Here is a 21981-nt window from a genome sequence, read left to right on the forward strand (position 1 = left end):
TTTAACACCGCTTTTAACATTATTCCAGTTATATCACGGCGTGTCAGCTTAATGTGGGAGGAAAGCCCGAAGTGATGCAGGTCTCAGACGTTTACCACTTCGGTAAAACCCACGAGCACGGGTATGGTGCTGACAAACCTAGGAACATAATCGGGGCGAACCGGGATTCGAACCCACAATCATAGGCTTCTGTAGGTTCACGTATATCTGGCATATAGTGTCTTCTTCGGTGAACACAAGATAGCGGGATAGCAAAGGCGTTCGCTTGGGGGGGACCTTAGTCCATGGTTCTACTTCTATGAGAAACCTATCCTTTCTGTCATGTATGACGTCAATTTAAAAAAAATAATCCATTACTAAACACTTCGATTAATGTCAATAGTTATTTATCATGATCACAAATCGTTAAGGTACTTTTAACCGCAAGACAGAGCTTATAACCATGGCGTCATACAACAACAGCATCTTCTGATAGTAAAGTTGATAGGAGGTATTTAACAGAATAGGAATATGACACCACAACTATTCAATGATTCATACCTGTATTCTAGTTCGCTGGGGCATTACAACAAATTGATACAGTTATAGCCGTCGTTATAACGAGGCCAGCGGTAACGGCGTTAGAGATCAATATACAAGTGATCGGGCGACTTCTACCTCTACTGCTGTTCACGTGAGACGTCGCAACGACACAGAGACGTGGTCGTCCAAAGCGGGGAGACTCCACTACATCTTGCATATCACAACAGGTATGTTAAACTCCACAGCATCTGGACTTCATCTCACTACTTGTTTCCGTGATGCTGATCTCTTGATGAAATCTGACAGGGATCTCATACAAGCCGTTTTAACATCTTGGATTTCATGACATCAATTCTCTTTCTGATCATTTAAAACAAATTGGTCGCTTGTTCCTATTTGTCAGATATACAACTTTAAGCATGACAAATGTATTTTGTAACATGTTTATACAGCTTTGGATTTAGTGGCAGCAGTCATTTTTCGAATATTTGGAACAAAATAGGTTAACGTCAGCTCATTTGTTTTATTTCCTTCATAAACGATACTGAAATTAGACATTGCATCTCGTAAACGCATTGCACACGGTTCATTGGAAATCTTTTGTAACAAACCTAAAACCTATACTAAGCGTTGTTTCCATGTCTTTAATTCAAATCTATTTAAGGCTAATATCTGAAGGGCAATATATAGTTTAGTTGCCATTTACCCAATCATTGTTGCATAACCTCACGTCAACAACAGGCATAGCGTATATTACCCATGAATGTTCTAAAGATTCAAGGGCATATACCTTGAAAATTTTCAATTACAGTAATTTTTCGTTCCGAATTTCGAACCCTTTTGAGATATTTTGAACAACATATTTCCTAAACTGCACCAAGCGTCGCCACAGGAAATAAATCGTTCAGATAGAAATCAGGTATGTTTCTATACCGTCATCGATGTTGTGCAAAGAGGCAAGCCTTAATGATGGTTGTATTGGATTCGCTCAGTACACAAGCTGTCGACATTCCGCCACATGTCACAACTGGAAATCACGAATTATGAATTCCATTGAATATCTATCAGTCATCATGGTGACTTTTGCTTTCCAATGTAACTGCAAGTATCAAGTATAAACACTTTCAAAATTGTATCATTAAAATATTTATTATCCAAAGCTACAGGACTATTGTAAATATAATTATCTTTCCAGAATTCTTTTTTTGTAATATATATTCATATGTGCACATTGTGTATTGTATGTTAGTTATTTTCTTAACGCGTCACGTGACTGACAACAATGGGGGACGTCCATCTGTCGCAATGTAGGAGCAATGTAGATTCCGCTTGGTCGATGTTTGAATCTAGGAATTCAACCACAGTGACAGACAGTTGCCCAGACCACATATCTATCTATCTATCTATCTATCTATCTACTCGTATCTATCTATCTATCTATCTATCTATCTATCTATCTATCTATCTATCTATCTATCTATCTATCTATCTATCTATCTATCTCTATCTATCTATCTCTATCTATCTATCTCTATAAACTCGTATCTATCGAGATCTGTCTATCTACCTATCTCTATCTACTCGTATCTATATATCTATCTATTTATCTATCTTTCTATCGCTATCTCTCTCTCTCTCTCTCTCTATATATATATATATATATATATATTCAGTACAGGCCAACATGGAAATACGCGACGTCCTTATTTCGATCTCCGCCATCAGAGACAAAGAGGCAGAGTTTAAGAGGCTTTAAATGTAGATTACGTCACTGCTTCCAATATAGCCACCACTGGTGAAATTCAGCTGTGAGATACATCGTACACCTAACAGTTAAACATGATTAAATACTAATACCCACTGAATATGTAATTTAAACTGTAAATCGATAAATATCTGGTCTTAAAGAAAATGATTTTATGAAATCAGATATTTCAAATTCATAACTACTTTATATATTCACTCTTTCTCGTCACAAATATTTTGCCAATTGTGTAAAATAGTCTATCTAAGTCCAACCGTGTTTATTCTAATAACTAGAATTCGCATAATTTCTTTCTGTGTCTTTATTTGTTTCGTACCATCCTGCAGAGCTAATTAAGTGATTGGTCAAAGGACCAGTGTCTAAACACAGCCAGTGTGGGTGTGGCATTCGCTGGCACTCGCTGGCACGCCGGCACTGTGTTTACTCTCCATCGATGAGCGCATGGCCCTCACCCACAATGGGCAAACAGTACGCCATAGTTGTTAAATACAACATCTTTGCTACCTAGCGTTGCCCGAGACCGGCCATACGTATTATTCAATCGCTATAACTTTGATGTCGTCACATGCGTATATATGCTTCTTCACATGTCCAAATCAACTTCACCGATTACAGCTAATCAATATCGGCTTCTTTTGGACACGGAGTAGTGAGAATCAATTAGACAAATACCATCCGCCAACCAGGCATTGTAGAGGGATCATTATCGTCACTGAGGGCTTAAACACCAGGGAGCTCGCTGGCACTGGCTAACCGACCCCCTACCCCCTCCCCAAAGCCTGTAATTTGTACATTAAAAATCACCTCGTGACTAAATCCTATAACATGTACAGTGACAACTGGGGGATATGTTGACGTTTAAATTAATGTCATAAGGAATTAATCCAAAGATTTCATTAATGAGCCCGTTTTGACGTAATGACGTCTCCATTATGTACACCTGTATTTTTATGTATTTTTGTCAAGAATTACTGTGTCACACGCACAAAGATAGTTTCTGTGTACCGCTAGAAATGTTAATACTGAAAACCATTGAAGTTCGATTGTCTCTTAATCTAAGCATTGATTGCCTCACCCTGAAGCAGAAGGAAATATTTGTCTGTATCTGATAACACTGCCAGTATCAACGCTGTATTTGCGATCAGCTGTTTTTTTATTCCTGGCAACGCAGTTGAACTCATCCCATTTATATGGGTTGAGGTGAAATGCAGTTTGCACTTATATGGCGACGTGTAACGTGTAACTGTAGTCCATCAATGGTCATCAGTTGTGACCAGTAGTCCATCAATGGTCATCAGTTGTGACCAGTAGTCCGTCAATGGTCAACAGTTGTGACCAGTAGTCCATCAATGGTCATCGGTTGTGACCAGTAGTCCACCAATGGTCATCAGTTGTGACTAGTAGTCCATCAATAGTCATCACTTGTGACCAGTAGTCCATCAATGGTCATCAGTTGTGACCAGTAGTCCATCAATGGTCATCAGTTGTGACCAGTAGTCCATCAATGGTCATCAGTTGTGACCAGTAGTCCATCAATGGTCATCAGTTGTGACCAGCAGTCCATCAATGGTCATCACTTGTGACCAGTAGTCCTTCAACGGTCAACAGTTGTGACCAGTAGTCCATCAATGGTCATCACTTGTGACCAGTAGTCCATCAATGGTCATCAGTTGTGACCAGTAGTCCGTCAATGGTCAACAGTTGTGACCAGTAGTCCATCAATGGTCATCAGTTGTGACCAGTAGTCCATCAATGGTCATCACTTGTGACCAGTAGTCCATCAATAGTCATCACCTGTGACCAGTAGTCCATCAATGGTCATCGGTTGTGACCAGTAGTCCATCAATGGTCATCACATGTGACCACTTGTCCATCAATAGTCATCAGTTGTGACCAGTAGTCCATCAATGGTCATCACATGTGACCAGTAGTCCATCAATAGTCATCACCTGTGACCAGTAGTCCATCAATGGTCATCACCTGTGACCAGTAGTCCATCAATGGTCATCACCTGTGACCAGTAGTCCATCAATGGTCATCGGTTGTGACCACTAGTCCATCAATGGTCATCACCTGTGACCAGTAGTCCATCAATGGTCATCACCTGTGACCAGTAGTCCATCAACAGTAGCAGATCACACTTCACTTGCGACATGTTTAAGCATGGTTACATACGAGTGTACAATGGCATATTGACCATGCAGTGTCACCATGGCTGACGTGTCACTACCGTGCTGGTATCGACTGGCCACTGTTAGCTTCAGTGTCTTCTGTGTTTAGCGCTAGCAAATCCCGTCAGGCAATGCGTTGCCAAATGACAAGGAACAAATATGTAAACAGGCAGACATGGATGTGCCAGATTAATCATTTGTGGTCTTTATGACATCACTTGTCCCCTTGTAGGTTAAATAAGGATAAGATATATGGATACGGATATATCCTAGTAGGCTGTCTATTGATCATAATGAGTGTAGACCCCTGAAGATCTGGGTTAGAATAGGTCTTCCTTGCCGTTAAAGGTGACTGCTTGTCGTGAGAGGCTACCAACGGGATCGGGTGGTCATGCTCGCTGACTTGGTTGATACATGTCATCGTATCCAAATAACGTGGATGGATGCTCATGATTTCATCACCGGATTGTCTGGTGCAGACCCGTTTATCTACTTTCCGCCGTCATATAGCTGGGGTATTGCGGAGTGCGGCATTACACAACAAACCAACAATGAATGTAGAAACTAAACACGTTACTATCTCTGCCACAATTCAAAACATTAACATTCCAGATCGGTTATGTCTGTAATTACAGATCGGTTATGTCTGTAAATAATCATCAACTAATTCTTTTCATTTCAGAGAACTACAACCTCACACAGAAACATTGAAGAGACCTCTATGTGAACGCTGCCACGATGGCTGTCAACGTGTTTATTACCAACACCAACGTGAGCAACATCAGCCGTAACGACATCCTCGACTGGGTCAACAACAGTCTGAAGGTCAACTACACGAAGGTGGAACAACTTGGTACAGGTACTACACACAGGCAGCGTCTGCGAGCGATGGGGGTACGGGTGGCCAGTGGTCTAAGGCCCTTAGCTGCCAGGATCCGTGGGTTCGAATCCTGAATCACCTAAAGGAGGGTTTCACCAAGGCTGGGGCACATTGGAGCTTCCATGCTAAGCCGTTATTGTTTAAAGCGGCGTTAAGCCTCGCTTTCACTTGTATGATACGGTAGCCATCTTCCCGAGGCAAGGGAGTTAACTGACCATAAAAGTCCAGTTTCCACCCTTGTCGAACTGGGCTGGAATTATGGAGTTCTAATTTGGCTGGACTAACGAGTCTGTGCATAGATCAATCAACGTCGCCTAACGAAATTGACATCCGGTAATCTGCCGGGCAGATTTCGGTCGATTGCAGGATTTTTAATGCATGTATACCGCCAACTCACCGTCAACAGACATTTTCCAAATCTTTTCATGTTTTTAATCAAGGTGCTCACGTGATTTGCGAAGTAAGACCCGTTTTATGACATAAATGTTGATTATCTATCAGATCTTCTTGACTTGGCGCCGCCATTTTGTTTGAATCAAATGCAAGTGATATGGGAGATGGAATCTGATTGGTCAACATGAGGGACAAAGGAAGGGACATAACTCGTAATAGCCACTTGTGGCGCTGCGATCGAGCCCAGAAATTACCAGCTAGTTCGCAAGGGTGGAAATTGGACTTTTACAGTCAGTGCCCTCCCTTACCTCGGGAAGATGTATGGTAGCTGACAGAGGTCAGCCTGGTGCTAACCCAGTTCACTCCGGCCATGGTCCTTCTCGGTCTGGCAGCAGTATTCAACAGCTCATGTAATGTAAACACTTATGAAAGCACCACTGTTGTGATATTAAATACAGTCAATCGATGATTCAAATAGTACAAGATCAGTGTCCCGTGGTTGCCAGCCATTTAGGTATTCATGTAAGGAAGACGCCTCGTGCGTTCAATGATCCCTTCAAAAATCTCTTTAGTCAATAATAATTTCAATCAATATCTTATATTTTCATCGTAATTCCATCGCAGTTTGCCTTATATACCCTTAGACCTGTCGTTACGTGAGGAATAAGACATTTGTTCTGCATTGTACACTGACCTACGTGGGCAGTCGATTACACTTATGAATCAATCTTGGACTACATTAAGATGGTACGTATGGCCTACTACATGGTATGTCCCTCCCCCTACACTTCGATCTGAAACATTCTTAACCGATTTACCTGGTAAAGAAAATCAACTGGATGAGTTGTAGTTTCTATGATGATCTCTGTATAAGTGTGTTGTCCGACATGCCTGCCGCATAGCGCTGATCGTCTCTATTGTTTACATCGATTAAACCGACATTATACTAAACGCCATGTGGGCTGCAATTGTACTCCACTGAACATTGACATTATTACTAATGATTAATCTACTGGATAATGCCATGGGACGCTGTGTTGACAACCTGTTCCCTGTGTTTGTTTGCAAGGTGGATGGCGCTTGCCAATGAGATTTTGAGATTTGTGTAATATCGGAAAGTGTTATCTGAAACAAATGATGAAGCATGAAAGTGATGACATGCCGCGATAAGGTGCTGGGCAGACTGCTGTAGTCCTCCTCCGCCCAACACACACTACAGCCAGTGATGAGTCGTGAGTCGACTCGGCTGATGATGGTTGGGTAGTAAATACAAGGCACCACTGATCTCGGTAACAATCCTCAACAGCAATAAACATGTCGCATACAATAAAATCTGTTTGGATGATGATGGTGATGATGATGATGATGATGATGATGATGAATAACGTTACTACTAGTACAACCCATGCTTGTCGTAAGATGCTCGCTGACTTGGTTGATACATGTTATCGTATCCCAAGTACGTAGGTCGATGCGCATGTCAATCACTGGATTGTGTGGTCCAGACTCGATTATTCACAGACCTCCGGAATATTGCTGAGTGCGGCGTTAACCAACAAACTACAACGACGACCACCACAACTATCACTACTACAACAACTACTACTATTGTTGTATTTATTATTATTATAACTACTACTACTTCTACCATCATCACTACTACTACTACGACTACTATTACCACCACTACTGCTACTTCTGCTGCTGCTACTACGTCTACTACTGCTATCACTAGTACCACTGCTACTACTACTACTACTACTACTACTACTACTTCAACTACTACTACTACTGCTGTTACTACTACAAAAGCAATAACAAATTAAATAATATAAATTATAGTAATACACTTATATAACATGGGATTCCTCAAATAGCATGTCATTTAGCCATTTACTGTATGTATGCTGCATGCTCAGCTCCATGGGGAGTATACCGGTGCACGTAGTGCCATGAATGCTGCTTATCCCGAAAGGAAAAGCGCAGAACTACGGTACGGGGAGAAATGTCAGTAGCAGCTCTGAAAACAGGATGTCATCTATTTTCACAACATTGAGGCCAGTTGTCTATCGTGTGTATTTATTGATAAGACAAGAAGCGAAAACAAATGTTGGTGATGAGATATTCTTGACAATTTCAGGAGTATATATAAATTCAAATTCACCAAGCGTGACTTTTCGTCCCTGAATCGATCTCGAGTACTAAAACCTACTTTGTGACATACCGTAAATCACGTACCTGCCAACAAAGTGCATACAGGTGATTGAATCCTGGAAAAGTCATGGAAGTATAGTTTTGAATAGTTTTGGAAAATAGAATCATGGAAAATGATATATCGGTGATAGGAAAATAGATGCAACTTATTATCAGCCACGCGCCATGTTAACACTGCCCAAAGTTTATTTTGTTGAATTTTTTATTGATGTATAATAATATCATGGGGAAATGGAATAATACCCCGGAAAAAAAACATGGACTAGCCATGGAAGCTTGCCAGGCTACTGGTGTATGACATGACCCCTGCCGTTAATCAGGAATGGCAGATACACACGAGTGAGCGAGTGAGTTGGGTTTAACGCCGCTTTTCACAGTATTCGAGTTATATCGCGGCGTGTCAGCTTAATGTGGGAGGAAAGCCCGAAGTGATGCAGGTCTCAGACGTGTACCACTTCGGTGAAACCCACGAGCACGGGTATGGTGCTGACTAACCTAGAAACATAATTGGGGCGAACCGGGATTCGAACCCACAATCATAGGTTTCTGGCGTGCCCAAGGGACGCAACTCTGCACAGCGAATCGCGTCGCCTTAGACGACTGGGCCACCCGTGCCCCCCCAGATACACACGAGGTTCTATCTTTTTGCTTGTAGTTATTTTCAAAGAACACTATTTCACACTTATATTCTAGAATTAGTGTAAGAATAATCAATCATGGGGGCGCAAAAAGTTGTATCCGCCCATGCTGCATCACTTCGGGCATTCCTCTCAGTGCGCCGACACCCGTGATATAACTGAAATGCAGCGGCATAAAACCCAATTCATTCACTGACTCTTGTTTCTTCACCAGGAGCCGCCTATTGCCAGCTGATGCACATGATGTGGTCACGTGAGTATCCTTCCCGACATGGGGCTTGCATCACTGTATAACTAATCATTCGTGTTTAAGAAAGTTTACTGATCAATATTTTCACAAATATCTTCAAGCGGATCACAAAATTGAAGAACCTGCTCGACACACAAACCAAGACAATCAAAATCTTCCTTATTGCAATTCCAGACATCTTACGTCGTGTCATATTTGTAGGCCAAGTTTCTCCCGCTTGTGTACTTAATGTGGTCTTTTGTTTTTCAAGATTGCATACCACTGAGGAAAGTAAAGTTCAACTCTAAACTAGAACACGAGTACGTCAGCAACTTTAAACAACTCCAGAACAGTTTCCACGTGATGGGGGTAGATAAGGTAAGGAGTCACGTGATGGGTAGACATGGTGTTGAGTCACGTGATAGGGGTAGTCAAGGTAAGGTCACGTGATGGGGAAGAAGACTGTGATCACGAAATTGGTTGGATAAGTCGAGGAGGTGACGTGATGCTTTCTGCAGGCTACCACAAGTTAGATTTACCGCAACAGACAAAATCTAATGATACAATTTGGACACAAGACCTGAATAAATGCCAGTACGTGTTTCAAGAACCTCCGCCTTACTGGTTCGAGTGCCCCCGTGTGGATGGATGCGTACAGAATTTCAAATTCGTGAATCTTATAAGACATACTAAGTCCCTGTCATGAATTTGGAAAATTCTCGATTCCGATTGGTCAATCTGGGTATCAAATCGCATGAACTATTGATAGAATAGTACTTCTTCTGTCATTGTCGCCAGGTAATTTTTAGTAACAATATATGCAGTTATAAGTTACAAAATGCAGATTAGCGGTTACTACAATAATCAAAGTATGCGCGGCAATACGTTTTGGGCCGAAAACGTTGCATAAATCAAGACAGAGTGTTGTTTCAGTTTTAGGGACCACATTTGGCCCTTTTCCATTGCCGACTGTGACGTTCGGTTTCAAATTCAATTTAGCGCGGCAAAATCAATAGGTCACCAAGGTCTACACTGAACACAGTTAGTTTATCTTCTAATTAATAAAGTAGCAAACATTCCCCTTGACACTTTAAGCATGTTGACATGCCTAGATATAACTGAAATACCGTTATCCGACCCTAGCACTAATTTAATCACTCCTGATTTAATTTAAGTAATGGCTTTTTTCATTGTGCACGAGGTAGTGTGTAAGTTGTTTTCAAATGATGTGGGTGTTCCAGTATGTGAAACAACTCAAATGTGCCAATAGCATTATCTCTCAGCAAGTAGACAGCACTGAAACCATCCCTGATAGTGAGCGGCAATTAGAAACTAGGTCAGTTCTACATCACCGTGATGTTTTCTGAACAGTCAGTCGTGGGTCGGTTTAAAAATGAACTAAACTGCCGGCAAATGAAAGTTTACACCTGAAAATTGAATTTGACCAACACATTACAAAAGATGTTCTCAAAATGTTCTCAGGTTGAAAACAGTCGCCGAAACACTGCAAACTTTAACATCCAAAAGACAACGATTCCCCAATCAAATAAATTACCATCGATTAACCATTTCTTGTTTGTTAAATTGTAGCCACCATCAAACATGCGTTCTTTTGTCCGATAGTTTAATTACTTAAGTGATTGATCTCCTGGGACCCCAAGAGCTCTATTGTAATACTGGTCTACGACTGCAATGTCATACCTTCCACATCTTTTGACCCGATACCATGGTGCTGAATACTTCATGAATCAATTGTAATGGAGAGTGTTGTATTTCAGGATGGACCTTTGATGTATCTTGGGCATGAATATACAATATTTTTTATTGAATTAGCTTGGTAAAAAACAACAGACCTATCAGTCAACATGTTGACGTTCTTATTTATTAAAACGGTTTCTTGTATTTCAGATAGTTCCAGTGGACAAATTGCTGAAAATGAAATTTCAAGACAATTTTGAGTTTGCACAATGGTTCAAGAAGTTTTTCGATATGAATTATAACGGACTGGGATACGACCCTGTGACAGCACGAGGGGGGAAGAATGAGGGGGAACCAGTCAACTGGACAGCGCACACTCCTAGGTCAACCAGACAGTCGGAGAAACAAGTGACCATGACGTGTAAGTGTATGAGGGGGGTGGTGGTACAAGGGGAACATATATGTAGAGAGCATACAGATATGGCGTAGGGTGGGGTGGTGAGGGGGTGGGGGTATACAGAGGCAGCATAGGGTGGGGTGGTGAGAGGGTGGGGTGGGGTGGGGTGGTTAGGGGGTGGGGGTATCCAGATGCAGCATAGGGTGGGGTGGTGAGGGGGTGGGGTATACCGATACAGCATTGGGTGGGGTGGTGAGGGGGTGGGGGTATACGGATGCAGCATAGGGTGGGGTGGGGTGGTGAGGGGGCGGGGGTATACAGATGCAGCATAGGGTGGGGTGGTGAGGGTGTGGGGATATATTGATATAGCATAGGGTGGGTGGTGAGGGGGCGGGGGTATACAGATGCAGCATAGGGTGGGGTGATGAGGGTGTGGGGATATATTGATATAGCATAGGGTGGGTGGTGAGGGGGCGGGGGTATACAGATGCAGCATAGGGTGGGGTGGGGTGGTGAGGGTGTGGGGATATATTGATATAGCATAGGGTGGGTGGTGAGGGGCTGGGGGTATACAGATGCAGCATAGGGTGGGGTGGGGTGGTGAGGGGGCGGGGGTATACAGATGCAGCATAGGGTGGGGTGGGGTGGTGAGGGGGTGGGGGTATACAGATGCAGCATAGGGTGGGTGGTGAGGGGGTGGGGGTATACAGATGGAGCATAGGGTGGGGTGGTAAGGGGTGGGGTTATACATATGCAGCATAGGGTGGGGTGGTGAGGGGGTGGGGGTATACAGATGCAGCATAGTGTGGGGTGGTTAGGGGGTGGGGTGGTTAGGGGTGGGGGTATACAGATGCAGCATAGGGTGGGGTGGTTAGGGGGTGGGGCTATACCGATGCAACATAGTGAGTGAGTGAGTTTGGTTTTACGCCGCTTTTAGCAATATTCCAGCAATATCACGGCGGGGGACACCAGAAATGGGCTTCACACATTGTACCCATGTCGGGAATCGAACCCGGGTCTTCGGCGTGACGAGCGAACGCTTTGACCACTAGGCTACCCGACCGCCCCTCGATGCAACATAGGGTGGGGTGGTGAGGTCTATAGATACTTTGGGAACATTTTTGGCCAGTGGTTGCAGTTCAGTAAAATGATCGTTTATTGAAGAGTATCCCAGTATTCCAGTTATATCACGACGTGTCAACTTGAGGCGGGAGGAAAGCCCGAAGTGATGCAGGACTTAACGTTTACCACTTTGGTGAAACCACGAGCACGGGTATGGCGCTGAGAAACCTAGAAACATAATGGGGCCAAATCTGGAATTCGACCCAACGATCATAGGTTCCTGTCGCGCCTAAGGGACACAACTATACATAGCGAATTGTCACAACTTAAATGATAGGGACGTCTCCCCGTTTGGAAATAGTCGTTTAGTAAAAAGCTGTATTGTGGTGTTTCAGCTTAATTTAGTGGGAAGCAAATTGAAACAGGTCGTCCACGTTTACCACTTTTCTGAAACCAATGAGCAGGGGTATGACGTTGACAGAAGGTAATAATCGGGGAAAATATGTCCAAATAACAAAAGACTAGACATGAGACCCAACTCTGAATGGTGAGTCGCCACACCTTCTGCCAATGGTCCATCTATTAGTCAAGGAATCGACACTCGACCAAGAATAAGATTGATTTGTCTTTTCCTTAATCCAACCGTTTATCAATAACGCAGATTTGTGCTAACCACCTTCATTTGTTCTCACAGCACGCCAACACTCGCACACTAAAGAGGACAGTCACATCCGGGTCTCCAGCAGACAGCTCGAGGACATCAAGGACAGTGTATGTAGCCTATATCATGACCGCCATCTATCACTACCACCCCCTGAACATCCGGGCCACATTTGGTCTTCAGCAACCCATGCTGATCGTAAAAGGCGACTAGCGGGATCTGGTGGTCAGGCTTGCTGACTTGGTTGATGCATGTCATCGTATCACGATTGCGAGTGTCGATGCTCATGATGTCAATCACTGGGTTGTCTGGTTAAGACTTAATCATTTACAGGACGCTGTCATATAGTTGGAATATTGCTGAGTGTGGCGTTAAGCAACAAACTAATTATCACCTATTATGATATCTGCTGCTTGTGATGTAACTACGTGTCGATATTGAACCATTGTATTACTAGATATTTTTTAAGCGTTATGACATTTAGAACATTTATATTTTTTCTGCTATAACATGTGTTAGTGTTCCATGTGCTCCGCGAGTTTACTCGCCCATATCGTGATCCAGAATTCACAATATGACCCACTATACCATACCTTCGGCTTGTTTACTCGCCTATTGTATGATCCAGTATTTCAATGTGCACCACGTGTTTTGTACCCTTATACTATGATTCAAAAGACCAAGTATTCCGCGAGTTTACTGGTCTATAATATGATCCAGTATTCCGCGAGTTTACTGGTCTATAATATGATCACGTATTCCGCGAGTTTACTGGTCTATAATATGATCACGTATTCCGCGACTTCACTGACCTATAATATGATCACGTATTCCGCGAGTTCACTGGCCTATAATATGATCACGTATTCCACGAGTTCACTGGTCTATAATATGATCACGTATTCCGCGATTTCACTGACCTATAATATGATCACGTATTCCACGACTTCACTGGCCTATAATATGATCACGTATTCCGCGACTTCACTGACCTATAATATGATCCAGAATTCCGCGAGTTTACTGGCCTATAATATGATCCAGTATTCCGCGAGTTTACCCGCCTATAATATTATCCAGTATTCCGCGACCTCACTGACCTATAATATGATCCAGAATTCCGCGAGTTTACTGGCCTATAATATGATCCAGTATTCCGCGAGTTTACCCGCCTATAATATTATCCAGTGTTCCGCGAGTTTACTGGCCTATAATATGATCCAGTATTCCGCGAGTTTACTGACCTATAATATGATCACGTATTCCACGACTTCACTGGTCTATAATATGATCACGTATTCCGCGACTTCACTGACCTATAATAAGATCCAGTATTCCGCGAGTTTACTGGGCTATGATATGATCCAGTATTCCGCGTGTTTACCCGCCTATAATATGATCCAGTATTCCGCGAGTTCACTGGCCTATAATATGATCCAGTGTTCCGCGAGTTTACCCGCCTATAATATGATCCAGTATTCCGCGAGTTTACCCGCCTATAATATGATCCAGTATTCCGCGAGTTTACTGGCCTATAATATGATCCAGTATGACCAACAGCTCCTGGAGTTGCAGCTGACGATCCAGACGCTGACGAAGGAGAAGGAGTTCTACCTGAAGAAGCTGCGCGACATCGAGAGTTACTGCCAGGACCACGAGGACCTCGCCGTCATTCAGTCTGTCATGGAGATCCTGTACGCCACGGAGGTGACTGCCCCGGACAAGTCGGCGTCTCGTAGACTAGAGCTGCACTCTAACTCACACATACCAGTTGCACTGTTAGTATGCTTCGCTGATCACCCTACTCCTGTTCGACACCTTCATGCTTATACCTACGTATTGTTAACCAATTATTCACCATGTTGGATTAAATGTTCTCAGGGCCACGTTTCATAACGCGATCGTAGCACACTACAACCATCGTGACGCCCATACTTCACCATAGAAGGATGGTCATAGTGCTAAGATCGGTTTGACGAACACGGCCAAGTACCCCACGCATAAAATCGACTTTATATGGATATCCAGTGGACATAATGACTGCAAGATATGGATAATAATCTGCCGGGCGAAAGAAATTATACACTTGAGAAATGGATTTGACAATAAGATTACGAACGTCATCAGCACGTTACTAGGCTGAAAACAGTCGCCGAAACACAGCAAACTTAGTTCCAGAACACAACTATGATACCCATATCAAATACATTACCATCGTATAACCATTTCTTGTTTGTTTCACTTCAGCCACTATCAAACATCCGTGTGTGCTTTCTTTTGCCCGATCGTTTAATTACTTAAATGATTGATCTCCTGGGATCCAAAGTACGCTATTGTAACACTGGTCTAATGCCATACACATGCCCAGCAGCTCTATTGGTCGGTATATATAAAAACAGGCACAGCTGCTTGGGGAGTCCGGGTTAGAATTGGTCCCCCGCAACCAATGTTTATCATAGGAGGCAACTGTAGGGATCAGGTAGTCGGGTCCGGGGACATGGTTGTCCGAAAATTATATAATATAGTATAATAATATCAAACACCCTTGAAGATCCGGGTTCGAGTTGGTAAAAGGCGACTATGTTTGTCGCAAGAGACTAACGGGATCGGATAAGGCTCGCTGACTTGGTTGATGCATGTCATCGTATCCCAATTGCGTAGATCGATGCTTATGATGTCAATCACTGGATTGTCTGGTCCAGTCTCGATTATTTACCGACCGCCGTCATATAGCTGGAATGTTGCTGAGTGCGGCATCAAACAAACAAACAAGCAAATCACTGGTTTGTCAAGTCCAGTTTCGATTACCATCATCCAAATTAGTTAGGACCATTTGATAATGAGTCAATACACACAGCGCGACAATTAATGTTTCCCTGTTCAATCTGTACGACTGATTTGCATTGTGTATATTCCATGTGTTGTTTTTTGAGGCAGCAAGTATAACTATCGCAAAATAACTGATGTAAACATCTTCTTCCCAACCACTGAGTGGAGTCCGTCTGTCGGTAAGGATGTTGCAGTAAGCGTACCTCCATCTTCCCGAGGCATGGGAGTTAATTGACTGTAAAAGTCCAGTTTCCACCCTTATCGAACTAGGCTGGAATTTCTGGGCTCGATCGTAGCGCCACCAATAGCTATTACGAGTTACGTCCCTTTTAAGTTCCTCCTACTGACCAATCAGATTCCCTCTCTCATGCTACTTGCATTTGCTTCAAACAGCCAAGGAAATCAAAGTCTACATTGTAAGAAGAATGGTTTTACTTCGCAAAGTGCATCAAATCACGTGAACACCTTGATTAAAAATATGAACAGATTTGGGAAATACCTGTTGTCGCCGAGTTGGCGGAGTTGGCAAATCCTGCAATCGACCGGAATCTTGACGGCAGTTTACGAACCGGATGTCAATTTCGTTACGCGATTTTGATTGAACTATGCATAGACTCGTTAGACCGGCCAAAATATAACTCCAGCCAAGGTCGACAAGGGTGGAAACTGGACTTTTATGTTCAGTTAATTGCCTTGCCTCGGGAAGATTGTGTACCTTGAGAATATTGAGCACCTGGGTGTCGTACAAAGCAACCTTAAAGCTACGATCGCTTCGTACAATGGCACTTTGGCCAGTATGTGTGCAGTTTGTTATAGCTTCTCACGTGTGTTTTGCATGTTTTCACTCAATTCTCTATGATCGTGTCGGTGTGTATTGAATTGTTGTTGAATTGCCAATGTTGTTTCAAATCATATACTTTTTGTCACATTGTGTGTCGCATGTCCTGTTGTCAGCACCTGACTCCTTATACACATCTCCGTGCACGCTTTATAGAATGTACACTTTACACTGACACAGTGAATATGGTTTTACGGTGCTTGTGATTATATTACCGTGAACCACACCAAGTACCCTATGTCGGCAACTGAACCGGAGGTTTCGGCGTGACTAGCGAACCATTTCACAACTCGGTTAGCCCAATATATTCCAGACTAACATTTAGCCACAGGAATTGAGAATTGAGGAATCTTATTCAAAAATATATGTGTGCATAGTAACATCGAAAAGGAGCACAGTGGCAATCTTGACTTGCCATGGATTGGATTAATTTAACTTCTAGGCTCTGGGGGACAAACTAACGCAGCCTGCAGTTGTTAACGATGCTTGATATGATCAGTACGTGATAGAAAAGGTCTGGCGGACAAGATAAAGGGGTTTTGAAAAGCACGAATATCTGGACTAATATATATATATATATATATATATATATATATATATATATATATATATATATATATATATATATATATATATATATATATATATATTCGTATGCTGTGTCACCTGCAATTTATACAGTTATGGTTGTTTTGTACATGACATATACAATTTGAGATCGATCTAATATGGTTTCCATTCCATTTACTGTAATTGCAGGAAGGGTTCGTCGTCCCCGAGTACGACACGGACGACGACGGCGACGGTGATCAACCAGGACAACAATGACATCAACATCAATATCAACATCAGCATCGACAAGAACGAAAACGACAACATCGAGAGCCACGTTGACATTGAGGGTACCGTCGACCACACAGAGACAAGCGACTTGACTCGCAGCATTGCTACTAGCGACCTGACACAGACTAGTGACACCGACCACACCGTTGACAGTCAGGTGACTCTCAGTGAAATATCCGAGCTGGGAGACTTCAGTGACAGCACCGTCCGCACCAGAGACGACAGGACTAGCGACGACGGCGACATTGACGCCGACAACGACGTCTTCGAACGAGATAACCTTCCACTTGACAGCGTTATTTCTACGCGTGACATTCACGACGAGGAAGGTGAAACAAGTGACCTTGACCTTGATACCCAAGGCACATCTGACGGCACTTCTGACAACCACACCAACACTTCAAGTGACGTACATGCTGATGGTGATGAAGTGGATGCCATTCACGACGTTGACAATGACGTTGAACCAGACAAAGACGATACTGACGACAGCGAGGAAGACATCTTCTACGATTTCGATTCTGACCAATCCAACGCATCGTCGGAATAAATATCGTTCAGCGACCGAACTGTGCCATGTCCAACCCTAGTCGAGACATACCATGCGTTGTAACCGTGGACAAGATACCTTCTTTTTTGTTCTCATTCATGGCATAACTTGTAATGATGTTGATATATAATTCTTGTTTATGCTGTGTGTTTTCCTAGTAAGGGTAAATGGTGCTTAATGGGCATTTCCCATCAAAGTCAACAACTGTTTCAGTCATATCACAGCTGGACATGTGGAGTCAATAACCTTGTCCAAGGATACGGCACAGTTACTTGCATGATATGGTATCTCGAAATGGAAGATTGAAATGCTTATGAATAGATAAGTGATACAGGCATGTTGTTTATCATGCTCATGTCTCGATGTCAAAGATTATGGTTTTGCTCTCGAAATAATCTGTATTACACGTATCTGTAATCTAGAATACTCTTATTTTGAGGATGGGAACTTTTTTATCAAGCGGAAACTTATGAGCTGTGTGTTTTTACCCCCCTCCCATCTAAAAGCCAAATGGACCACCCTACGATCATCCCGATGTATGATACTCAACATTGTCAACAACTATATCGACTCATGCCAGATGGTCGTTTGTTCTGGGTGTTGAATATTTTAGCTGACTTACTGACTTGTAGGGTGGTTTTAAAAGGACTGTAAAATAAAGTAGCTTGTCATCATGTTCTGTACACGTCTCGAGTCATCATCTGTCCTGTACAAGTCTCGTGTCACCATCATCCTGTACAAGTGTCGCGTCACCATCATCCTGTACAAGTCTCGCGTCACCATCATCCTGTCCAAGTCTCGTGTCATCTGTCCAAGCTCCTTCCCAGGGCGTGACACCTTCGTTACACTCTCGGTAACATCGCTGCCACCAGTGTGGGCGCGGCCATTACAAGAATCTTGAAATTTGGCCTCTAACCTCAAATGTAGTAACGTTCATACTTTTGTTTATGTCTTTGGGAATGCCATCATTTTGAATTTTGAAAAGGTTTACGACTGACCATGTTTTCCAGATGATTTTACTTTGTTGTTTGTACAATCAGATTGGTTAGAGATTGGTGCAGACTAACGGAAAGTCAACCAACTTCTCCCTTACATTCTTACTATAGCAATAACATGATAGTTTTATAATGAAATAGAATTTCAAACTAAGAAACAAAGAAAGTAATTTAGCAGCGGTAAGTGTATTCGGCGTCACGACAGTCGTCACTTGTTTGTAAACATAACGGTCATTCGGCTGCGAGTTCAACTCCAAGCATGGTTGGGGCCACCACAGTGGGGAGTTTTGACTGGTGGCAGCGATAGTATAGTGAGCTCCGCGAACGGGCTATCGCTGTGAGGAGCTTGGTCATCTGTCCTGTCCAAGTCTCGCGTCATCATCTGTCCTGTCAAATTCTCGCGTCATCATCTGCCCTGTCCAAGTCTCGCGTCATCATCTGTCCTGTCCAAGTCTCGCGCCATCATCTGTCCTGCCCAAGTCTCGCGTCATCATCTGTCTTGCCCAAGTCTCGCGTCATCATCTGTCCTGTGCAAGTCTCGCGTCATCATCTGTCCTGTCCAAGTTTCGCGCCACCATATAACCCCTGTACGTCCAGCTGCCGCATCCGCCGAGTAAAGAGTACCACATCCAAGTAAACAGGCGGCTCTTTATCTCGAAATACCATTATCTTGAAGTGACAAAACAGCTCAATTATTTTATGGGAGGTGGGATTAATGTTCTCCTGAATGAGGGAACCGAAGCATACAGTAAACAGAAGTCTCATGCCGATTGTTACACCATCCTTAATACCTGGCGTATCACTTTGCAAAGTATCATTTTTAACACTGCTACCTTTATACGTAGGATGAAACACACTATTCAACTGTATAGATCTTGCGAATCACTTCAATATCTAAACCGAGCTATAACGAGGGATCACTTTGTTGTGTGATGTATTGTATGAACGAGGAAGACAATGTCCATTCTTCAAAGTCACCCATTATATTTAAAGTAGCGCTGAGAATAAAAAGTGAATCAGGCGTTGGTTATCAGCGATCAACTATAATTGCATGCAGTCGGCCGTGGCTGTTCGAATCTAAGTTTGTAAAATGCACTGCCGACATTATGAGTGAGACAAAAGGCGGTAGTGGATGTTATGACATTCTGGTAATGGTGTTGTGCGTCGGTCTCCGGGAGACGATGATTGTGACTTGCAACACGGTACATTTGCTGTCTATTTCTTGCTTAATTCTGTGTGGATTTCAACAAAAAAGCACTAAATGTAAAATTGATGTAATTCACACTGTGAAAGGCCCAACGGGGATAATTGCACTTATTAGTGTCTACTTTGATAAAGACCGGTCACTGGCAGCCTGGAGCCGAGCTGGCGCAGCTATCATTATATTATAACGGGATACGTACGGAAGCCTTTAAGGGACATTTGTTTTTTACATTTTTTTCGATACTATCTTGAAATTTCAACTTAGTTTCTTGAAATTTCAACTTAGTATCTTGAAATTTCAAGATAGTATCGAAAAAAGGCCCTAAAAGGCGCAGCTATCATTATATTATAACGGGATACGTACGGAAGCCTTTAAGGGACATTTGTTTTTTAAAAAGATTTCGATACTATCTTGAAATTTCAACTTAGTATCTTGAAATTTTAACTAAGTATCTTGAAATTTCAACTTAGTTTCTTGAAATTTCAACTTAGTATCTTGAAATTTCAAGATAGTATCAAAAAAAAAAAAAATGGCCCTAAAAAGGCGCAGCTATCATTATATTATAACGGGATACGTACGGAAGCCTTTAAGGGACATTTGTTTTTTAATTTTTTTTCGATACTATCTTGAAATTTCAACTTAGTATCTTGAAATTTCAAGATTGTATCGAAAAAAAAAGAAGAAGAAAAAATGGCCCTAAAAGGCTTCCGTAGTTTTCAGAAATGTTCAGGTACTTTCCATAACACGTGATAATCATTGCATGTGCGTGAATGTAAATATATCTTGTAGGATATCACTCGTCTAGCTTATTTGTACACGCCATACAACCGTCAGACATCGACTCGTCGGGTAATGCAGGACAACTGCAAGTGGTATCGGATGTAGTCAAGTCAAGATGTAGTCATTCCTCCCACACGGATATTTCACAACGCATAGCTGTGTACTTCATTTGCTTGGCAAGGTGCTACAAATATTTTCGATTTTCTATATTTGTAGTAGTTTAGAACACTCTGCCAGAATGACGACCTTGTGTATCCATGATCATATTATCCCCATGTAGAATACTTTATGACGTATGTCCCCAGATTTGTATAGTTATGCATGTATTTAAAGAAAGTAAAAAAGGCTCTTGTATATTGCATTATCAGTCATATTTTTTCAATAAAATATTTCCGATTATACAGCTTTCTGTTATTTCCTTCGCCCGGACCATATGGTTATCGATTGCACGGAACAAGATATGTGAAATCTAAGAAATAACGCGGTGTTCCACGGAGAATGGTAACGCTGGTATTGAGTATTTTCGAATGAATATAGTCTTTACGCTGCATCACGCCAGTCCGGAGTTCTGATTAAAACAATGACATTGTATGCCTTTTTATAGTTTGCTAGTAACAAGGCACACGTTTTATCAATTTATTTAGACATTACCCGAGTCTTGTCGTCAAATCTATGATCATCTCTGTCCTGCTCTTTGGCACTCAAAGGGGACACGGGTAGTCCAATGCGCGGCAATTTGCAGATCAGAGTTGTGGCCCTTGGGCACGCCAGGAACCTATGATCGTGGGTTCGAATACCAGTTCTCCTCGGTTACTGTGCTTGTCGTAAGAGGCGACAAACAGGATCGGGTAGTCAGGCTCGCGGACTTAGTATCGCGGCACGTATCTCAATTGCGTAGATCGATGCTCATGATGTCAATAACTGGATTGTCTGGTCAAGACTTGATTATTAACAGACCGCCGTCATAAAGCTGGAATATTGCTGAGTGCGGCGTTAAACAAACAAACAAACAAACAAACAAACAAACAAAGAAAGCATCGTGCCAGTGCCCGTGGGTTTCACGTGGGTGGGTGGTAAACGTCTGAGACCCTCGGGGTTTCTTCCCATATTGAGCAGACCAAACTCAGTCAGGGGGCGGTTGGGTAGCCAAGTGGTTAAAGCGTTGGCTCGTCACGCCGAAAACCCGAGTTCGAATCCCGACATGGGTACAATGTGTGAAACCCATTTCTGGTGTCCCCCGCCGTGGTATTCCTGGAATATTGCTAAAAGCGGCGTAAAACCAATCTCACACTCACACACCCACTCAGTCACT

The 21981-nt window shown here is 42.6% G+C and overlaps 1 protein-coding gene across 2 annotated transcripts; it reads left to right on the forward strand.

Annotated features, from left to right (window-relative positions):
• The first annotated feature begins 651 nt into the window (after positions 1-651).
• On the forward strand, positions 652-21010 carry LOC139479917 (microtubule-associated protein RP/EB family member 1-like). 2 transcript variants are annotated; one of them, XM_071262839.1, is made up of 8 exons: positions 652-749; positions 5141-5317; positions 8798-8836; positions 9084-9190; positions 10721-10931; positions 12664-12740; positions 14179-14408; positions 17057-21010. In XM_071262839.1, the coding sequence occupies exons 2-8, from the start codon at positions 5197-5199 to the stop codon at positions 17688-17690; spliced, it is 1419 nt and encodes a 472-aa protein (XP_071118940.1). In that variant the 5' UTR covers positions 652-749; positions 5141-5196; the 3' UTR covers positions 17691-21010. The 2 variants fall into 2 exon arrangements, with proteins under 2 accessions (XP_071118940.1, XP_071118941.1); XM_071262840.1 differs by having other exon boundaries at positions 14191-14408.
• The last annotated feature ends 971 nt before the right edge of the window (positions 21011-21981 follow it).

Source organism: Haliotis cracherodii, unplaced genomic scaffold (genome assembly GCF_022045235.1).
Source record: "Haliotis cracherodii isolate W230 unplaced genomic scaffold, xgHalCrac1.p SCAF_4, whole genome shotgun sequence".
In the NCBI taxonomy this organism is placed as follows: Eukaryota; Metazoa; Mollusca; class Gastropoda; order Lepetellida; family Haliotidae; genus Haliotis; species Haliotis cracherodii.